The 21,156-nt window shown below is 43.4% G+C and overlaps 2 protein-coding genes across 4 annotated transcripts; one reads left to right on the forward strand and one right to left on the reverse strand.

The window, feature by feature from the left end:
- Positions 1 to 43: 43 nt before the first annotated feature.
- On the forward strand, positions 44 to 9,554 carry dclre1a (DNA cross-link repair 1A (PSO2 homolog, S. cerevisiae)). The gene is made up of 9 exons (XM_047033022.1): positions 44 to 858; positions 975 to 2,372; positions 2,475 to 2,608; positions 3,740 to 3,858; positions 4,102 to 4,245; positions 4,809 to 4,954; positions 5,966 to 6,120; positions 7,442 to 7,583; positions 9,380 to 9,554. The coding sequence occupies exons 1-9, from the start codon at positions 441 to 443 to the stop codon at positions 9,547 to 9,549; spliced, it is 2,826 nt and encodes a 941-aa protein (XP_046888978.1). The 5' UTR covers positions 44 to 440; the 3' UTR covers positions 9,550 to 9,554.
- Positions 9,555 to 11,617: 2,063 nt separating this feature from the next.
- Positions 11,618 to 20,868, reverse strand: LOC124476067 (pleckstrin homology domain-containing family S member 1-like). Of its 3 annotated transcripts, none has more exons than XM_047033062.1 (19): positions 20,765 to 20,868; positions 20,037 to 20,086; positions 19,616 to 19,713; positions 19,258 to 19,376; positions 19,004 to 19,138; positions 18,263 to 18,338; positions 18,008 to 18,040; positions 17,540 to 17,611; positions 16,489 to 16,560; positions 16,297 to 16,398; positions 15,962 to 15,997; positions 15,688 to 15,786; positions 15,282 to 15,346; positions 15,048 to 15,110; positions 14,832 to 14,945; positions 14,079 to 14,186; positions 13,865 to 13,978; positions 13,333 to 13,468; positions 11,618 to 13,170 (listed from the first exon to the last, which is right to left on the reverse strand). In XM_047033062.1, the coding sequence occupies exons 2-19, from the start codon at positions 20,062 to 20,064 to the stop codon at positions 13,102 to 13,104; spliced, it is 1,539 nt and encodes a 512-aa protein (XP_046889018.1). In that variant the 5' UTR covers positions 20,065 to 20,086; positions 20,765 to 20,868; the 3' UTR covers positions 11,618 to 13,101. The 3 variants fall into 3 exon arrangements, with proteins under 3 accessions (XP_046889018.1, XP_046889019.1, XP_046889017.1); XM_047033063.1 differs by having other exon boundaries at positions 13,865 to 13,960; positions 14,079 to 14,189; XM_047033061.1 differs by having other exon boundaries at positions 14,079 to 14,189.
- Positions 20,869 to 21,156: the final 288 nt, after the last annotated feature.

Below are 21,156 nucleotides of genomic sequence, written 5' to 3' on the forward strand. Positions count from 1 at the left end.
TAATATCTAAATGCACACTAGTGATGCTATATATACAAATATATCGTAACACACCGCTACAGATTGTTGTTATAAGATGTTCATAATTAAAAAAATATACATATCAAATGTGTCGAATCTACTGAAGTGTTTTGTAACATTGCACAACATCACACTGTATTGTGTGGCGGTAAATTTCGGTGCCGAACTTTGAGACTCTGCTAATGTTATTGGGTTCTATGAAATATGTTTTCATAGGAACGTGGAATATCGGTTTTACGCATTGTGGTGGATTGTAATTTAGACTACACGGAGATTGTTAACAGGAGACGGGTAATGCAGCTCCATGGCATGTTAGCAGCCATGAGACGGAAGGTTAAAACACATCAAACATTCCTAATTTTTCCCCACTTTTGAGATTTTGGAAATACAGTAGTTTGGTGTCCATTTCGCATGTCGAGATGTCAGAAGTAGACGATGAAAATGACATCTGGGAATATAAGCCTCTCCAAAAGAAGAGACGAGAGACTTCTGAACCGTCCAATGGAACGGTGCCCAAGAGAAGACGTGTCTCCAAACGAATAAAAAAGGGCGAGATTATGGTCAAGAAAACAGGGAATAATGCCCTTTCTAAAAGCAGAGGTCCCAACGCAACAGAAACTGAGTGTATTAGTAAAGACTCCACACGACCTTCAACTGTCACCTCTACACAGTCAAAACAAATTGATGTTACCCAACCATTTGACAACGGTGACGATGAGGCATTAACTCCTGGAGATTTCTGTCCAGTGTGTCAGATGCCATTCTCTGTATTAGTAGTCCAGTCCCAAAGGTGGCATGTAGCCGAATGTCTTGAAACCCCAGTGGATGAGAGCAAAGGTACGTAAAACATTGCAGACCTTCTTTTAATGAGATATATAATTATGTTTACATTTAATACCAACTTGACCTCTTTAGTTCTCTTGATTCTCTTGTTTTTTTCCTGATATGGATAGAATGCCCAGATGGAACCCAGTGCTCCTCCACAATTCCAAGTCACTACAAGAGATACAACCACACGGTATTAGCTCACTTTCGAGCAATAAATGACCCAGCCTTCGTCAGTCTGTCTCAGGAGAGGACATCCAGTGAAGTCCCCAGCGGCAACTCTTTGGACCAAGAGAACCAGGGCAACACCAGTTTAGTATTGGAGTGTTCCCAGAACAGTGCGACAGGGCTCCCCACTCATGGCTCTCCCTGTAACACAGGCTGTGGAGCCTCGACCCCCTCAAAGCTGACTAACGCTCTTTTGCTGTTGAGGTCACCTGCGCCTGAGGACATCAGGAAAAAGAAAGGCTGGTCACCATCTGTCAGAGGGGTCAAGTCTGCCACGTCACAAGAAAGCAAAATGGAAGAACCGACCCCCATTGTTCCAGATAGGGAAAGTCCAGCTATTGAAGGAGGCTTTGTCAAGGCAAAGCCCTCTCCTTCCAGTGATGATGGAATCTCATATTCTCCTCTCTTTGAATTCCCTACGGATCATGAAATCAGTGGTGGCCAACCAAGAAAAAATCTGTTTCCAAATAGTTTGTATGAAAATGAGAATAACGAATCAATCATTCTATTCAGTAACAAAGCATCACTTGATGATGAGTCTCTGTCAATTGATGACGAGCTCTTCTCTGACATATCTCAGTTGGAATCAAACGGTGACACCCAGGTGATGTCAATTAGCTCATTAGCGGATAGCAATCACCCTACGTTCACAGCTGCTAAAAATGGCCTTGCCTCCCCTCTGACACCTGCAGTAGCAAACACTTCAGTTCCCTGTAGCAGAACCAGCCATAGACTCCAATCCCCGCAGAGTATAGTGTTAGAACAGCTCAGAGAACACATTTCTAGCACAAACAGCAGTCACGCCCTTCACGCCGAAAGTTTAAATGCATCTCCAAAAAAAACAGAACAAACTTCAGCAGCGCCAAAGAAAGGGCCTTCGTCTCCTAAGATCTCTTTAACTCAACTGTCTCAAGCAAGCATGGCACCCAGGAAGGGGCCGGGCAAGGCGGGACCATCCTCTGGCCTCAAGCAGACAGACATTGGGGTGTTTTTTGGGCTCAAACCTCTGAAAGAGCAGGCTGCTGAGAGTGAGCTGCCGGAGCAGAGTTCAGGTCCAGGGTGTGCTGTGGCTTCCAGAGGGAGAAGGGCGCATGGAGGACGGCAGAGGAGGAGCAGGGGGGCCAGCGCTGATGTGGTTCTAAAGGTGGAAGAGGTCCCAGACGATGACGGTACCCAGAAAACTCAGGGAGGAGGAGGAAGAAGGGGATGGGGAGGAGGCAGGGGGTGGAGGAACAGGGGGAAAGCAGATGGAGGGGCAGAGGAACCCAGGCGATGTCCTTTCTATAAAAAGATTCCAGGCGAGTTCATGTCTTGTTGAGTCATGGTATTTAATAAAACAACTGTTCAAGTATTATTGAAAACGAATAGCGTTTTTTAAATGAAAAATGTTCATCCCCCAGGGACCAAGTTTGTTGTGGACGCTTTCCTGTACGGGGTGATAGACGGCATCACTGCATACTTCCTCACCCACTTTCATTCCGACCATTACGGAGGTCTGAGGAAGAACTCCACGTTTCCCATCTACTGCAACAAGGTAGGCCTGCTGTGGTCGCTCAGCACAATCTACCAACTGTTTTCTCTGCATCAGTAGGGCAAGGCCCCCGGAGGTAACTGTTAACTGATTAGAATCCCTGCCAGTGACTTCAAACCACTGAGGCAATGCTGTGTTGTAAAAAGGACAGTGTGTTCAGATGAATGTAGATTATACAGGACAGACGTGTTCCGGCCAGCATTGTTGGTGTCGCACTGAACGTGGTCAGGAAATAAATACTGATGCATGCACAGGACTCTAGTCAAGAATACACGTTGGCAGCAAGAGAGCATTAAAAGATGTATGAGAGCCTTTGGGAACTGTTGTGAACACCCTTGTCCCTTATCCTTTCCTGAAAAAAGGACATTTGTCTGTTTGGTATGAAACTGAAAGTCGACTAAAATGGATACATATGGAAAATAACAATCTATATTTGGCCCATTTTTTCCCCAATGAAGCTACACTCTTGCTCAAACTGTAACAACTGGCCACTGAACTGAACCTTGTGTGCTTTAGATCCTTAACTTAAGTGATTTTACAGTATATGAGATAAATCCCATGGAGTTGTAGGATTTACCCATGTTTTACCCCAAGTCTATTGTGCAGCATTTCCAGGATAGTAGGTCAGTCTCTCTCATGAGTCATGCCCTGCTAACATGTTCCAGTAGCAGTCTTCGGTGGTTGAGGCTAAAACAGGACAGTGGCCTGAACAGAGGTTTCATGTGGACAGGCCCTATTTCTTTCATCATAATCCTCATGAAAAATGAACATGCTGAGTTCATGAACCAAGTTTTAATGTCTTCTCTTATAGGTTTAAAACAACTCCCTTGGCTACCCTTTACAACAACTACCCACTTTGATTTCCAGTATTAAAAGATTTGAATGACAATCTTTCTTTACAAACAAGTTAAGAACAAAGACCCACGTCTATCTCGATTCCTCTAGGCCCTGGAGCTGTCAGTCAAAGCACTGTACTCGCTTGAGTTTCATCAGTTTGTTTGCCTTTGTGTAGATGCAGAGAACTAGACCTTCAGAATCCATTAGTGACAAGCACTAAGAGGCAGGCCCACAGTTGGTTTTCTGACCACAGATGGCAGGCTGACAGCTGCTTTAACGGCTGTCCCTCCCCTTCAGATCACAGGGAACCTGGTGAAGAGCAAGCTGAAGGTGGAGGAGCGGTATGTTCACATCCTGCCCATGAACACCGAGGTCACAGTGGATGGAGTCAAGGTCATTCTGCTGGAAGCCAACCAGTGAGTATCAGAATTGGGCTCAAATTCTACGGCTATAACCGAAGTGTAAACAATTCAAAATGCTTAAGTGGGGGGGGAAAGGAATGTCTGTTTTAATCTCTCAGTTTCTTTAGAAACGTGCCACGAACTGTCCAGCGTTAACAGGGGTCCAGAGGCTCCATGTGACTCTGTAGCCCTGGCGTCAGTTAGTTACCCCACCAGCGGATGTTCTACCCTCTCACCTGGTCCCCTCTGTGAGCGCAGCTGTCCGGGCGCTGCCATGCTGCTCCTGCGGCTGCCAGACGGCCAGACCGTCCTCCACGTGGGAGACTTCCGAGCCGACCCCTCCATGGAGCACTACCCTCCGCTGCAAAGCTGCAGGGTCCAGACCCTCTACCTGGACACGACGTCAGTCGCTCTCCCGCACGCACGCACACTAGAAATGTCACTCCGGGTTTTCTTGATGTTTTCTTTTGTCAGAAGACGGTAAATATCTCCCCTGATTTTCCAGTTGTCTTAAAAAAAAAAAAAAGAGAAATACAGTGGCCAGACCGCTCCATCACGCAGCCGTGTCATCGCTGTGGCCCTGAGTGAACCTCAAGTTCAATTTCTGTCCTCCATTGTGACTGCAGACTCGAGTGCTTTATTCCGCTGTAGACACACACACACACACACACACACACTCTGTCACAGACTCGTTCTCCTCCTGAAATGAACGCTCTCCCTCTGCCTTCCCATCACAGCCAGCGCTGTCCTGGAGCAACGTCGGCTCATTACCTCCGCTCCACACTCTGCCAGGCACCCAGATTTACACACACACACACACACACACACACACACACACACACACACACGTAGACTTCAGAAGTCTTCAACTCTTTTCTCACTCTGGGCCACTCCTCTGTTCTTTCCTTCTTCCTTTTCTCTCCCTCCCTCCCTCCCCCCTCCCCTTCCTCCACATGTACTCCCAGGTACTGCAGTCCTGAATACACCTTCCCCAGTCAGCAGGAGGCCATCAGCTTTGCAGCCAGCACAGCCTTTGAGCACGTCACTCTCAACCCCCGCACCCTCATAGTCTGTGGCTCCTACTCCGTGGGGAAAGAGAAAGTCTTTCTGGGTGAGTGGTCTGGACCAAGAGTGTGTGGAAAAGCCGTACCCTGTAGACCAGTCATCAGGAAGATGATTGGGCAGTTCTGAGATTGGAGGGCAGAGATTTGTGCAGAGAAGTGTTGTTTTTTTGGGGTGCCTAACCAGCCTATTTGAGATTGGGAATCTTGCTGTATAGAATGTGAGAGGGTGTGGATTTGTACTCTTGGGGAATTTTTTTATGTCAAATACGATTCAGGATTTAAATGTTGAGGAAACATGTATATGAATGATTATTTCAATGTCTAATGTTGGTGGCATTAACATTGTATTCCGCTTGGGTTTGAGTTTTCTCCTGTTTGTATCTGGCTCTGCTGTAGAGAATAATTTGAAGTGGCAGACATGTTCTGAAAGGGGGGTTCCATGGATAGTTTGTGGATGAGTTGGAAATGTCAAAGGGGAGCTACTCCATCTCCAAGATGCCCTTGGTTTCAATGAGTTATTTCCTGCCTTTTGTGTGATGCCTGTATCCCCCCCTCCTCCTCCCCCTCCCCTCCACTTCAAACAATCGCTTGCACAACACATGCACGCACAAAGCTGAAAGAGACCATCTCTCAGTGAGTGGAGAAAACACTTAAGAACCAAGGACACTTTTTACAGAATTTGAACTGGGCTCAGATCAGCTTCTTCCTCTGGTATCTGTACTGCTGAGAACATTTGTATTTAGAATAACTTCAACAATTATTACGGTATGTCTAGTGTGAAGTTAAGAATAAGTTTGGCATTGAATCAGTATACATATCAGTAGTGGAAATCATGGGGGGGGGGGGGGGGGTCTGTGTGTTCTATGTATGTTCTCCAAACGTAATTGCTATAAAAAATGTTGTTAATGCAACCCTTTATTGTATGCCCTGCTAACATGTTCCACTAACAGTCCTTGGGGGTTGAGACTAAAACAGGACAGTGGCCTGAACAGATGGTTCATGTGGACAGGCCCAACCCTTTATTGTAGAACATAGCTCTGACCCTCTGTCCATCCCAGCTCTGGCAGAGGTTCTGGGGTCTAAAGTGAGCATGTCCCGGGACAAGTTCAACACCATGTGCTGCCTGGAGTCGAAGCACATTACACAACTCATCACCACAGACTGGAGGGCCGCCCAAGTCCATGTGCTACCCATGATGCAACTCAAGTTCAAGGTAGGTTCATCAGCACGCCCCATTTCGGAAGTAACGCATCCCATGGAATGTGTTTATTGAGCAGACGCTTTTACCCGAAGAGACGTACAGGGGGATTTGAACTTGTGAACACTTGCTCTGCAGTCAGGGGCTCTAGCGCTGAGCTCTACCTGGTCCATGTTGTGTGTAAGTAGTTGTAGGGTTTGACTCAATCCCTGTGCATTACCATATCACAGCAGCACTAGCACTTGTTTGGCAAAACTAGCCAATTACTTGAAACTATAGAATCTGACGGTATAGACTAATCGGTTTCGTTTTTGTTCTGTTTATTGTTTGAAAAAATACATTTCTCAGGGTTGACATGAGAGGTTCTGACTTAAACGATGTCTCCCGTTTCCAGAAAATAGGGTTAAATAATGCATTTTCCCTGGATATTTTGACAACCAATTAAAAAACCTCATCCATTTCTGCCTACTGGTTGTGTATGCAAATCTAAGACCCGAAGTTTAAACAATTAATATGCTAATTCATTTAAATGACCGCGCTGCAAGCACAGCATCTCTCTCTCCCAAGGAGTACAACATTTCAAACTGCCATCTGCAGCTCTCCAGATAGTTCTCAATGCTGGGACAGAGCCATGACCAGTCTTCACAGAAGTGCTGATTCAAAACTTGACTTTTCTTTGGTGGTGGGGGTGGGGGTGGGGGGGGGGGCCCAACGTCCCTGCCATGCATGTCTGAAGGAGATGCCCTGCGACCAAACTACACTACCCACGATGCAGTTTGAGCTTTGAAATGCATCTTTTGAGACTTCCCCACAATTGTTATGAATATTGATTCAGGCTTTCATGTCTGAATAGTTTTGCTGCGATAAGATATTGACACGCTTGTGTGCGACAGAAATTAATTGAATGCTGCAAATGATGATTCATTATAAATGGCTTAGTTGTCTCATTACCGAATTATTGTGGTTTCTGTTTTCCCCGAGACACGTTTGATAAACACTTTGCAAAGTTTATATCCTGCTGTTAGTGAAGGGAAACCATGATTCAGATGTGAAAGGCCTACCTATCCCCAAATGTAGTCCAACCTTTGGACTTCAAAAATATAAATAATCTCTACTATAAATATCCCCAAATGATATAATGAATGAAATGAAGGTTTGCATTGTGAAGTTGTAATTAATTTATTCCCCTCCATGTTTCTTAGAAGTACATGTGAACGTTGACGTAGACGTACGGTACAAATGTAAAATGCCCCAAAAGAGGAATACTAAACAGTATAATAGGTTAGGGTGTGTGGAAGCTTCACTGTTCAGATGGTGTGTCCTGCTGTCTTTCCAGAACCTCCAGGCTCACCTGGGCAGGTTTGCGGGGCAGTATGACCAGCTTGTAGCCTTCAAGCCCACCGGATGGACCTTCAGCCAGAAGGTGGATGTGGTGCAAGACATCCAGCCCTACACCAGCAGCAACATCTCCATCTACGGTGCGTCTCAGTCTAGCTCAGTGGTCTTCAACCCTGGTCCCAAGGCCCACAGGCCCACTGTCCTGTGTGTTGGAGATGTTTCCCTGCTCCAACACACCTGATTCACATAAATGGTCGTTATCACCAGGCTTCCGCAGAGCTTGATAACAACCATTCATGTGAATTGGGTGTGTTGGAGCAGGTAAACATCTCCAACATATAGGACTGGTCTAGATTGGAGACCATCCTCATCACATTGAGGATTAATATGGTAGGACCATTGGTGTGCCAGGTCAGTATCTAGATCAAGTATATCTATAAAAGTATACATCAAGTGTAAAACTAGCACTGATGTCCTATCCATCTCCTGCATTCATATAGTTCAATAATGATCTGAAGTGTGCCCACACTTCACTGTCCTCAGACTCCGTTTCCTCCTTTGCCGTTTGCGAGACTCAGCTGGATCAGGTATCATGTTCAGACGGCATGTTCAGTAGGCCGTGACTTGATCTGATATCAGTGATTCAGCCTTTTTCTTTCTCCCCTTCTGGAAATGTTTAGACTAGCCAACAACCCCATCCGTCCAGCACGTAGCAGCACCCACTCAGCAGCTGAGGGAGGTGACCCAGAAAGACGCACGCAGCACAACCCATATGCAGTTCTGCAAACTCTCCCGATTTTCTAAATGTCCAACTCTCAGCACCTCGCTTTCTCTTGCTTTTTCTCTCGGTCCCTCTCTCCTTCCAATGTCTGTGTTGACCGCTCTCTCTCGCCCGCTCTCACCCGCTCTCACTCTCTCGTCCTATGGATTGGTAGTCTTCCCGATTGGTACAGAAGATGCGGGGCATGGAATTCAACCCAAACCAGAAAGGTCACAGGTTGCTTCAGCACATGTTAAGGTTGTATTTCTATGGTTTTGAGATCAGGAAAAGTGATCTTAGACCAATACTCTTCTGAGCATTGTTTTTCCATTAGCAGTCCAGCCCCCCGCCCCCCCCCCCCCCCCTACTTAAACTCCTAAATGAAAACGACTCTAGAATGAAAAGATCGAAGCCTTTTCAAAACACGCCGCTTGACGGCACTTGCCTGAAGTTAACATCTGCACCGGCCTCACGGTTTTGGCCATTTTTCAAGAGGTGTCATTTGGAAATGCCTCCCACCAACGCAGTCCCCTGACAGGACCAGTTGGCGCTCCCCCCCAGACTGCCTTCATGCTGCGTTTCTGTATTCCGTGGGAGACGCACAGCTGCTGCCGCCTCCCTCTAACCAAACACATACTTATTATTCATTGGACTTGATGGCTCGTAATAAGGGAGATTAGGGAAATCGTCGTTTAGCTTTTAGTCCAAGAGCGCATCCATAATTGAGGAGTCTGAAGAGTTCTCACCACCCTGCTCAACTTTTTCTGGACCTGGAAAATGAAATTAAATACTTTGAATTTAGGAAGGAGGATGAAGGCATGATCAGGGGATCTGATTAGAATTCTACCCCGTGTTGGACTGGGTGTTGAAAGCGTAGCCCCCAAAACATGCTGGCCTCTTCAAGCCAGGTAGAGGGGGCCAGGTAGAGGGGGCCAGGTAGAGGGGGCCAGGTAGAGGGGGCCAGGTAGAGGGGGCCAGGTAGAGGGGGCCAGGTAGAGGGGGCCAGGTAGAGGGGACCAGGTAGAGGGGGCCAGGTAGAGGGGGCCAGGTAGAGGGGGCCACTTGTGTCTTGTGGTGTTACTGGCTATTGGGTTTCTCCCAATGCCAAGTAAAAAGCCACTTTAGTTTTTTGGCATTGAATCGATTGTGTGAGTGAGATGTTCTTTTCCCTGCCAGGTATCCCCTACAGCGAGCACAGCAGCTTCTCGGAGATGAAGCGCTTCGTGCAGTGGCTGCGACCCCTCAAGATCATCCCCACGGTCAACGTGGGCAGCAGAGAAAGCCGGAAGGCCATGGACACGTTTTTCAGCGAGTGGCTGGCGGAGGCGAAGGCAAAAGCAATATGAATCCATAATAAGAGAAAAAAAGTTGAATCCATATAATATATATCTATGACGTGAAGTCTGGCTGTGCCTCCAGTATTGACTGAAATTACATTTGACGACCTGACTGCTTTTAGGAATTGTGACCTCAGATGAAGCCTCTCTGTAAAAACCTATTGTATTTTATTTCAAATTACATGGTCACAGGTTGAAAGAATGTAATCTTTTACTTCAGTTGCCATGGTCACCTTTCATTTTGAACTGCCACCGAAGGAAACTTATGCTACCTTGAAATACCAAAATAGTGTTCAATCTTTCTACTTTCTTACACTGTCAAGTATTTGTCAATTGCGTTTAATGGAAGTTTTATATGAATGGAAATACATTTGTGTAACTGATCAAGTCATTCTTTTGTCATTGGGTAAAATGTCATTGCTTATCTAAGGCTGAAATGCTGAGATTTGAAATGTGTTGAGGCAAATAACTATCCCTGTCTGATATTTTAAATAAAAAAAAATAGCTGAAAAGGTAAATCTTAAAAATAGCTGAAAAGGTAAATCTGAAAGTATCTCAATGACATCTATTGTAATCATGCATTTGTTCATATGGTTGTGTGCAACATTGACACGTCTTAATTCAACTGCCTGACCAGTGATTTATATGTTTTGGGGTATTACAAACCAATAAAAATTGTACAGGCAAGTTTAAATATTCTGGAATTGTTTTGTATCATAAGCTTTTTTATGTGTAAATGTATACTGTGTCAGTGTGTGTTTAAATATCTAGAAATGCTTGCAACTGTGATATGGCAATTAAGTGAATGCTTTCTCATCTAACTTTATAATCCAATTTGAGGAAGGTCGTTTTATTATGTATTCTTAATCATCAAGAACTTTGATGATTCACTGTAGAGGTCAGTAGATGCAATTAGGCGGGGTGTCCCTGTGACACAAGTTATGCATAACATTTAGTGAATATGATGGATCTCGATGGAACCAGTCGTGACGTGGAAATGTCACCGGAAAAGTTGTAGGAATTCTTGGTTTTAGAAACCAGACACTGAGGGGGTGTTGTGACTGGACACTGGCAGTTGGACCAAAAACCAATCAGGATTGACCTTTAGCAAGACAGGAGAGAGCGTGTGTGGATCAAGCATCTAAAGGTGCTTCTAAATTCATCTACACACCGTATAGGTCCACTGTTCATGTATCGGTGGTGGGGATTGCACAGACAGGCCACATGATGGTGTTAACTGAACCCGTCATAGACTAAGCTGGTGTTGTTGATTTTGTTTAGTACCTTCCTTAATATGCTAAGCAGTGGGCCGCATGCAGGGAACCTCTCTGACCACACATCTCTCATCCTCCCATCATGGTTTATCACACCTCTCCATACAAGGTGACCAATCAATGTAAGGACCCTCCAATTACACTCCCTGCCCACTGCCATCTTGAGGGGATTCTAATTGTAATGCTGGTCTCATTCATTCTTTACTAGCGCATGACATTTATCAGAGTCCGACCAGGATCTCATCCATTGGAGTTTAAGACCCAGAGCTTACAGGAAAGCCTGTCTTATCTTGACTGGAAGGAGTGGCTGCGAGGACACATCTAAAGCAGGGAGAAGGAGCTCCCAGGCATGGTGTTCATGCACTGTCTTCACAACACATCCTGCAAAAGTCACTCTGAAACCTTAAAGCCGCAAATGAAAGCTTTTTTTCTTTTTTTTCTCCACTTGTTACACATTCCAGCCCACGTTACAAGTAAGATATCAGTTCTGTCTTGTACCTTATCAACTAAAGATGGTAATGCCAACATTTTAAGGTCTGAACTACCCATGTGTTGCTGTTTCGTCCAATCCTACACAAGGACTGAAACAGTTAAGTCCCTCTTTATCTTGGTGTAAGTCAGCCATCTACTGGTTTGAATTGTAAAGCCTTTTTTCTCAAGTTGATGCGCACACTTTCCAAATGACTGGGAACACTACACTAAATTGTTCCAATGTACTCAGCAAATGCTTCTACATTTTCTAGATCAGACTGTCTGGTTGGAATCATAAAGTATTTAAGTAATTGAGGACAATAAGACAAATGCACAATCCAAAGCTGTATTTATTACAGTGATTTAATACATGGAAACATGTAAAAGGACACATTTACAGGAGCCAGTATGTACAAGGCATGTTTTAGATATAGTGCAAATAGAGAACAGGAGTAAAAGGTAGACATAATGTGTGTTATAAAGGAGTCCTCTGCTCTCTAGGGGGCGCAACTGGACTGTGGAATATAGGTCATTACATAGCATTACATTGCACAAGTCAGAGGAAAGTCAGAGGAAAATTCATTTTCAAATTAAATCAAATCAAAATGTATTTGTATAGCCCTTTTTACAAGCAATGTCACAGAGGGCTTCACATACGCCCATAGAACTGCCCTTCAACAAACCTAAATCCTCGAGAAAGACAAGGAAAAACTCACTAGAGGAGAAAAAATTGAAGAATTCATCGAGGGATCCCCTCCTCCAGAGATGGTTTGTGAAAGAGAGGTGCAGAACACAGGCTAAACATAGTCATACAGCAGGGAAGTGTCAATGGGTGTTGAAACACCAAAATCCAGTGCTCAACTTGGGTCAGTTGGTAAATGTCAGTATAAGCAGAGGTAGCCACAGGGCTGGGACTGTGATCGGCACAGCATCACAGGCCGGTTCCTGATTCGTTCAATCCAAACTGTACATATACTTCAATAGATCACATATATATGATCACAAATCTCAAGTGTTTCCCCTGGGGTTCATGTATAAATCAACACATTGCAATCAGCAGTGGGCTGAACCCTGTAGTGATTGACTCCCAAAGAGTATCTATTGACAGGAAACCAGAATTAACTTCACAATTCAACAGTGTAACACTGCCTTGTCAAATATTTGGCACAAGCTTATTATGATGCCTCTGAACATTAAAAAGGATGTTTGCAAGGTACGTCACCAAGCAGGTTTATCATCACAAAGATGTTTTTGGGAAATGTTATTTTGTCACATACTTTTAACACCCACATCAGTTGGGTTTTTAGTGCCTAACTAAGCGCCCTCTTTCTTCCCAGGAAGAGATTTGACACAACAGATAGGATCCGGATTTCAAAACAGGCAGCACACCCTCTTGACCAACTAGGGATTGTTACACAACATGGAGCAATATGGCTGCCACTGAGCTGAAATTAGGGATGGGCCTATTTTCGGGCATAGGCCAGCCCTGATGATGGGATCTATAATTGGAGAATACTGAGACAAGGCAATGTGCACTTTCAGGATGTAAGGGTAATCTAAAAGGTACTGGGTCACCCTTTCCCTAGTCTGGCACCCCTCCCTATTCCAGCAGTCAGCACTGGAATATACAATATAGATCATTCGAATCTCAATAAGAATCCAATAAGAATCCATACAGTAATGATATTATAGCAATGTCACAGATGTTATGGACCTACATTTGTACACTGTAAAGGTCCATATTTAAGTACCCTGAACTACAGGAACCATGGTCAGGTACAGTAAAAGGCTTTTTTTGTTGTTGATTACAGAGGACTCACTTATTGGAAATAAAGGTGGAAGGCATAGGTTCAGATCCAGGTAGACGCAAGATGGTCAGTGTCACCTGCAATGAATAAATGAGAAGAAGTTCACGTCAGGGGCTGCAGATGGTGCACCCAAAACAAATTCCCACGTGTTAAGCATATGAAATATAGTGCGCTTTGAGTATCTGTACGTGTGTGTGTGTGTGGGCCTGTCCATGGTGTGTGTGTGTGTGTGTGCTTACCTGTTCTTTGAGGAGTCTTCTGAGGTAGGTCTGGAACTCTTCCACACTGCCAGTGTGTAGGTCATTTATTGCCAGAATTCGGTCACCCTTATGGAATGGATAAGTGGTCTGGGACTGACCTGTCCAACCGAAGACACTACAACACACACACATACACACACTGTGATTATACACACCCTATGTAAACCCAGATCTGTCCTCCTCAAAGCCCTTTGGCCCTTGTGGTCTGCATTAAACAAGCAGTGTAGGAGTCCCAGTACCAATCAGCTTGAAGCCACCTGCAATCCACAGTACAGTAAAACCTTGCTACATGCCCGAAGGAATTTTGATTAATAAGATGTAAAGATGAGTGGTACCCAGACAATAGACCTTCACAGTTGTCATTAAGAGTTCATGTTTGGGCAAAGATCACATTTCAACTCCTGTCATGCTGACAAATGACAGTGTGCATGCTCCATTTGCCTACATAAATCCTCATAACAGATGGCGCAAGAAGAAAACAATATGACCTCTGTTTCAATAGGCTACATACCATGGTTTGCCTTCCACATCTGATACCACCAGATGCTTTTTCAAATCCTCCTGGTTCACAATGATATCTTTCTCCGCAAGAAGCTCTTCCTCCTTGCTAATGAAGACGTTTAGTCTCAAGTTATGTAAAATAAAGATTACGTCTTGGCATCAGCATCACCAAACTCTAAATTGAATTGATTAGTAAATACTGCTTCAGTAATTGTGTAAATCACCTTTCGATTGAGCTGTGCTGCTCCAGGTGTTTTGATTGGGTCATCACCACAGGAGGACCAGTTTCATTCTCAGTGGGACTGCTATCACTGGCTGCCAGGAAGTCCACCCTGCTGAGAAATTAAACCCAGTTAGAAAACCCCACAGCCCAATGTTTTCTGTGAAATATACTTCAGAAGCATCTGATATATGAGAACTGGATCCGTGCTCATGATAATTTGTTTCCTCATTCGGAGACTATCCTTCCTTTCTTACCGACACTAATCAACACCAAGCAGACTGAACATTCCCACTGCGCTATAAATAGACCCAAGGGTCACGCACTGCTCTTTTTTTTGCAAAGTCACACCTTTTTATTTTACTGGACACAGTATTTCCCACTTTTTTGCAGACATTTTCAACAACAATGGATGGAACTAAGGTTTAGTTGATCATGTTGATTTACAATACACTATATGGATACAATACAAATGCAAATGTTGTATTCACAGTGTATGTATAATCCAACACAATGAACATGTCACTGTGTACCTGGTGTTTGAGTTCATACTTTGTGCTGAAACAGACTGGCTTGACTGGCTCTGATAGATTCTTATCATGACTGATTAGTAACTTGTCAACAATGCCTGCCAGGAATAACAATGCTGTTACTGTCAGCAGTCTGGTCTACATGCCAAACAAAAGATGCATTCCTTAGCCATTTTTTATTAAATATTAAAATATGACATGAATCAATAGTTAACTGAGTGATGAACCTTTCATCTGGATCTGCTTCGGCCTCAATTGGCACCTGAGTCTTGAGCTTGTCGAAAACTTGAGTTACAGACCTAACAAGGCTGTCTGTGGTAAACTCTTCAACTTTAGCGTTCCTGTAAAACGTACAAAGTACAGTGCTTACAAAAAACACTGACCCAAACAAAGTTGGGTATGTGAACAGACAAAGAGAGACCAGTTCAATGGCAAAAACGTACACTTCAAACGACTGAACAAGGGAATCCTTGTCTCTTTCTCCAGCCTCCTTCATTATTTCAAACCTGTGACACACGCAAACACACACATATATACACACACACACACACACAAGCATAGACCAACACAGACACACACACACACTCAACCGTTTTATTAGGCAAACTAGCCTGGATGGAAACTAAACATGTTCCCTTAAGAACCGCTAAAATGACTGAGGAGTGAGGAGTACTCACACTGTCTCCATTTTCATGTAGTAGCTGTGTCTGTCATCCTCATAGGCCTCCTCATCTTCACTCTCCTGCAATTTGAAGACAAAAATAACACCATGAGGCATGTGAGTGGCATTGTGTGTAGAACATTGTGTGTGTGCATGCATACAAGTGTGTGTGGGTGTGAATATAGTCTTCTGTACTTTGACAGAAATCCACCTAGGGAAGGATGCATTGGTCCAAACCAGACTAAGACCAAGGTGCCAAACAACATGCCTTACTTTAATTCTGAGGCTTAAAGACTGACTTCCTGTTTGTGCAGGTGCCAGTGAACTAGAGCCAGAACAATCACACACAGGAAGGAGGTGCTACATAGATGGCCAGGACTGCCTCTATCCCACCATACCATGTTTATTAGAAATGTGTGTACCTGGCGTGTGTGATTGAGAAACCTCCTGGGATAATCGTAGTAATTGTTCCCGGGCTCTTTCACTTGCTCTGACAAGGGTCTCCAGGCATGTTCCACTGTCTGTGGTTTAATGGAAAAAACAGAAATGGAGTCAGAAGTGTTTTGTGAAAATGAAATTCAAATCAATCCCAGCTCCAGTCATTTTCATGTCACTTTCCAAATGGGTGTTTAGCCGTATACAAATAATATCTAAGCAGAAATATTGCATTGGAGGAAGAGGAGAACACATTGTTACCACAGGCCCAGGACCACATGTCACTTCTTCATTTCCCTGCAAAATGTGGAAAATCGAATACATCATACATCTCAAATATGAATTAAGTCATGGCTTATGCCATTCAGATTCAGATGCATTCAACTAGAAATGTATTACTAAAGGTAACACTTGACAAAGCAAGCCATATATTGAAAATGAACAGAGAGTACACAGACAACCTCCTGAGACCCCTAGCTGCAGCCGAAGAACAATAGACATCACCACAGACTTGATGAGCACAGCATCTTTGGATATGACGGCATGAGGCAAGCACAGCTGTGTAAGTCTGTGCCTGTGGTTGTCTGCACATGTACCAGAGACGCCTTTCTGAGGAAGCTCTTGGGATAGTCATAGAGTGATAGCTCCATAAAGTTTCTCGCAGGTTCTGAGCAGGCTCTCCTGGATCGTTGTGATTCCTGTGAGTCAGGCAGAAAGCAGAACTGGTGTCAGTTTATTGTGACGTGGGATTCATGTGGTCCAAACCAGTTCCCCAGGTCCATCATCACCTTTACACTTTCTGTGGACTTTGCCATTGCTTCATTTGGTTCAGATGCAGATCTATCTTTCACAGGTTGGGTCTGGAAAAAAGGTTTGAAAGAGATGTGCAGTCCGTATGGTGATTAGGGTCTCAATGATAGTAAAATATATCAACACAAGGTCAATTATGACTTAAAACAGTGCATGTATTTTGTATTTGGGTAAAAAGAATTAAAGAGAGGAAAAAGAAGATCATAAGGCAATCTTATAAATAGTGATCAATGTCCAGCAAAATGTGGAATCTAAATTTGAATTTACATTAAGCTAAATCTTCGCTAAAAGTCTCACTTGCAAATGTAGAGCATGAAGAGCACATGTTCAAGCATGTGACATGGCATTAGGTGAGTTTTGTTTTGGAAAATAAGTTCAGTCAAGACAATCACGTTTTTAGCATTTAGTGTTACATGACATGGACATGTAGATTCAACTTTGGCGGAGTGGATGATCTAAGGGAAGCACTCCCTGCCTCCTCGATGTAACACATACATACATGACATATGAGGCAGGGAGCAATAGAGATATAATCCCCCGGAGGGAACGAACAGACAGACTGCACGGGGGAGAAAGGGGATGGTGGAGGGCGGCAGCAGCACTGATCATACAACGACCGGGGTGAGTGTGTGTGTATCCGCGCGTCTTTTGAAGACGTCTTATCGGACAGGGCCCAATGAATATGCGTTGCTAACATGGGTGTGGTTGTGGGCGGAGGAAAGGAAGGTGGAGTAAGACGCCTTACGTCCCCGATGAATGAATGACGGCGCGCTGCCCAATTGCTTGAACTAGCTGCGCTTATGTGTGTCTCCTTTTGCCTTATAACAATCAGATATCTAGGCACCTAACATAATATCAAACATACTTGTGTACTTATGATGATTTTTTTTTTTATATTTCTGTACTGTGTTTGTTTATAGACAGAGACACGCGTCTGAATAGTTACTAGTAAAATCATGTTTCAATCACAACTGTAAGGTGTCACCGGTACAGTGCGATCAAATGTGGCACTTGTCAACTAAGACTCACCTTGCAATCTTCTTTGACACATTTTGCCCTCTTCTTAAGGGTGAAAACCCTTAGAACAGGATCTGAAATAGACTGTCAATAAAAAACGTAAAAAAAAAAAAGTAAAAGTAAAATACACCATTAATACCATTCAACAAAAAGATTGCAATGCATGGATTTTAGTCAAAGACTTTTATAGATGGATATTATATTTAAGAACTCATGTGTTTTGGTACCAAGGTTTGTTATTGTGATACCGTCAGGTTGATGACAGATGACAAGAAAAACTGGATTGCCAACATTACTAAAGGTCGCCAGTTCGATTCCCGGCCACACCAAATGACGTTGTGTCCTTGGGCAAGGCACTTCACCCTACTTGCTTCGGGGGGAATGTCCCTGTACTTACTGTAAGTCGCTCTGGATAAGAGCGTCTGCTAAATGACTAAATGTAAATGTAATTACGCGGTAGATCAAAGAGTTTTTATTTACCTCAATGGTGAAAGAGGAATCATCAGCCAAGACCTTTCAGAGAAAATAAACAGGAAGACTTGAATGAAAATAGATCTATTTTAAAAGATTTTATGATTAAACTACATAATCGGTCTAAATGCCCTTTTTGTACGTTTGTCTCACAAAATAATGAATGAGCGCATGTCTATCATTTCAGTACCTTTGGCATACAGTTTGTGTGTGTTTACAAAGTTGATCCCAGCCTTTTAGGCAATGTAAGAGAATGTTGATTACCTCCGGATTCAGCATTTGGTGAGGGCGGTATTTCAGAGCCTCATATATGTCCCAGAACCAGCCATCAATGTCAGAACTGAAAACATAAACATGGCAGCCATGTTCAACAAAGTACAAACACTTCTTCATGCATGATTTGAGCTTTTACATCAAATAGAACATTCGTAAAAAATATTGTGGTAGGATCAAATCACTTACAGTGGACCTATGGCCCAACAAATTAATAACTCTCCTTTCAACCCCCATTCATTTGATGTCTAAGTCCAGAGCATCGTCCTCAGTTAATTTGTATTGTTAGACTGCCAGAAATAGCAGGACCATGAAGGGAATTGTAAAGCATCGATGAAGTGTTTGGGTGTATGGGTGTATGGCCCAATCCAGCTGGCCAACATGTCAACCCAAAGAAGGAAGCGCCTCTGACCTACTTTCTACTGGTCCACTTCTACAGTACAGCAACTCAGACTAGAGGAACTGCTTGTCACAGCATTAACCAACAGTAGTTTAGTATCAAATAAGGGCACAGCAAAAGCTGAGGTGACAGCTACTTTCCTTCATCAACATATAATCTTCATATGATGCCTGTCAAAACAGAATGTTTTACAGAAGGACTGTTTAACAATGGCAGCGTCATGAAAGTTGGTGAGAGTGACACACAGCATTCAGCCATGTCGTACTGGCAGTCAGTGATGTAATTTCCTGCCTTTTCCTTGTAACCAGAAGGCCTGGAAAAGTCTTACAGACCTGTCTTCTCCGATGAGGAAGTATTCCCTGTCACGAGCCTTGATGAAGAGTACGCAGTCTGGAGAGCATTTGAAATTCTTGTTGATCCGTGGCCACTGGATGTGTTTTTGAGGGCTCAAGTAAAACAGCGAAATTCTACAGTAAAGTAGAGTAAAGGGTTCACAATGACATGAATGAGTATTGTAACCATCACTTGTAGGATTAACATATGTTGAGAGTCAAGTTTGATTAATAATGTTTCAAGCAGAACATGCTTAGATAACTCGATGCCCCCGTATGGTTTTTCCCTGTCTTCTGAACTTTTGAAGTATTTCAACAGGTAAGATTCGTCCTTCATCTTGAACAGCACAAAGAAACGCCGCTTCCATGAGTTCTGCCGATAGACCAATGAATTATTTTTTATCTTGGAATTAGAAACTTTATAAAAAGATGGATGTTTGTGATTGTCAAAAGATACAGCACAACATAAAACAGATCAAAATGTTATTATGCAAATCATACAATAAAAACACATTTAAGATTTATAACCAAATATTACTTTACATACTTTTTACAGTTTACCATGACCAGAAAACAGTACAGTATCTATTGCGATGGCCCAGAAAAACTCACCTTTGTTTTGAGTGGAAATGGGGGAGGAGACTTCAACAGGTATCCTGTCCTAACTTCCTCCACTCCTTCCACTGGCTTGTAGAACACAGTGTTCGACACTGGATTCATCAAAACACACGGCAATACAATCTTTAATTCTAGATTCTATTGTTCCCTACAGAATCATCCATGAATGGAAAAGATTGAAAAGAACAAGAACAAAACGCCCCAGCTCAGGCAGCGCAGAGAATTCCACCAAACCTTTCATTTTCAACAGTCCTGAACATTTGCACACACTAAGACTGCCTTTTAAGGACACCTGTGGTTTGTTTCAGGTTGTGAAAACAGAAATGCTTTTCAAAAGAAGTTTAGGTGGGTGAATCAACATACTGTATAAGCTCCAGGCAAAGGTACTAAACAACGATTGAGAGACATACAGTACCTGAAGATTTCTGGATACTCTTAGGCATTGTGACACTTCGGTCTTATCCACTGTCACACACAAAAACAACAAGAAAACCTGTTACTCCACAGCTGTTAAAATGATGTCAGTGATGCGATATAAACAGACAACCTTTCCAACACTCAAAGGCAATAAAAATAGATGTATCACTCAATGAACTAATTGCTGTGAGTTTTTAGTCAATTCACTGTCACGGGCCTTTTAAAAAACAAGACAATGGAACACCTGGTGAACAAAAAGCTGAATAAAAGTAATGTCTATTTATCAATAGGAGTTCCCCTAAAGATGATGGAATCTTCCGTCATCTAAAGGTACACCTGACTGAGCTGTGCTGACACATTAACATCCATGCATGTTTTGCACACATAATGGACTGTTTAAGTAAGACATCAAATAATCCCCCGTGGGATCAATAAAGTCTATCTATATGTCTAGACCGTAGACATAATAGCCGCAAGCCCTGTGGGAATGCTGCTGATAGTGTGTTACAGTAGGTCTGTCTCTATCATTTCTGTCATATGTCTGAGCAATTAGAAATATGTTCACCTCCCTTCTAACTTCAGAATTGAGAGTTGTTATGAAAACGTTAAATCTGATGCTGCACGGAACAAAGTTTACAGTTTCCATTACGTTTTGCTTTTGTACTTTTCAAAATGAGTTATCTTTACCTAGTCACAACATAACATTTAAAAGTTACATTAGCCTACCTGCTTCCACCTGTAGATTCTCCTACCTAGGTGAGCTGAGACGGCTGTAGAAGGAAGAACACTGTCACTCACAAAGAGGTGCCACCTTTCATAAGTGGAGTTTCTGGTTACCTATGAAATCAGCTGTTTGCAGTTCCTGGATTGGACTGCCTGGGCAGGTTCCAAGGTATTGTTTTTCCTACTGCCTTCAGGCTGGGTATGGCAACTCTTCTATGGAAGGATGACTGATGTGAGCGACACCATACAACTCACTGTCACTACTGTTGCTTGCAAACCCATGAGGAGGTTTCCCATCTCACCTCGGCTGCATCATCATCGCCCGTGCTGTGGACTACCCCGATGTGCATGAAATTCATTTCTGAGGATGGTCGTTTATCCCCCATAAGCCAAAT

Source organism: Hypomesus transpacificus, chromosome 13, assembly GCF_021917145.1.
Source record: "Hypomesus transpacificus isolate Combined female chromosome 13, fHypTra1, whole genome shotgun sequence".
NCBI classification, from domain to species: Eukaryota; Metazoa; Chordata; class Actinopteri; order Osmeriformes; family Osmeridae; genus Hypomesus; species Hypomesus transpacificus.

Coding starts and splice junctions, on each gene's coding strand:
- dclre1a (XM_047033022.1), top strand. CDS start 441: ATGTCAGAAGTAGACGATGAAAATGACATCTGGGAATATAAGCCTCTC. Junction 2,609..3,739: donor TTCCCATCTACTGCAACAAG/GTAGGCCTGCTG, acceptor CCTCCCCTTCAG/ATCACAGGGAACCTGGTGAA. Junction 3,859..4,101: donor ATTCTGCTGGAAGCCAACCA/GTGAGTATCAGA, acceptor CTGTGAGCGCAG/CTGTCCGGGCGCTGCCATGC.
- LOC124476067 (XM_047033061.1), bottom strand. CDS start 20,064: ATGCCTAAGAGTATCCAGAAATCTTCAG. Junction 19,714..20,036: donor GAGTATCCAGAAATCTTCAG/GTACTGTATGTC, acceptor TGATGAATCCAG/TGTCGAACACTGTGTTCTAC. Junction 18,339..19,003: donor TTCCTCATCGGAGAAGACAG/GTCTGTAAGACT, acceptor TTATGTTTTCAG/TTCTGACATTGATGGCTGGT.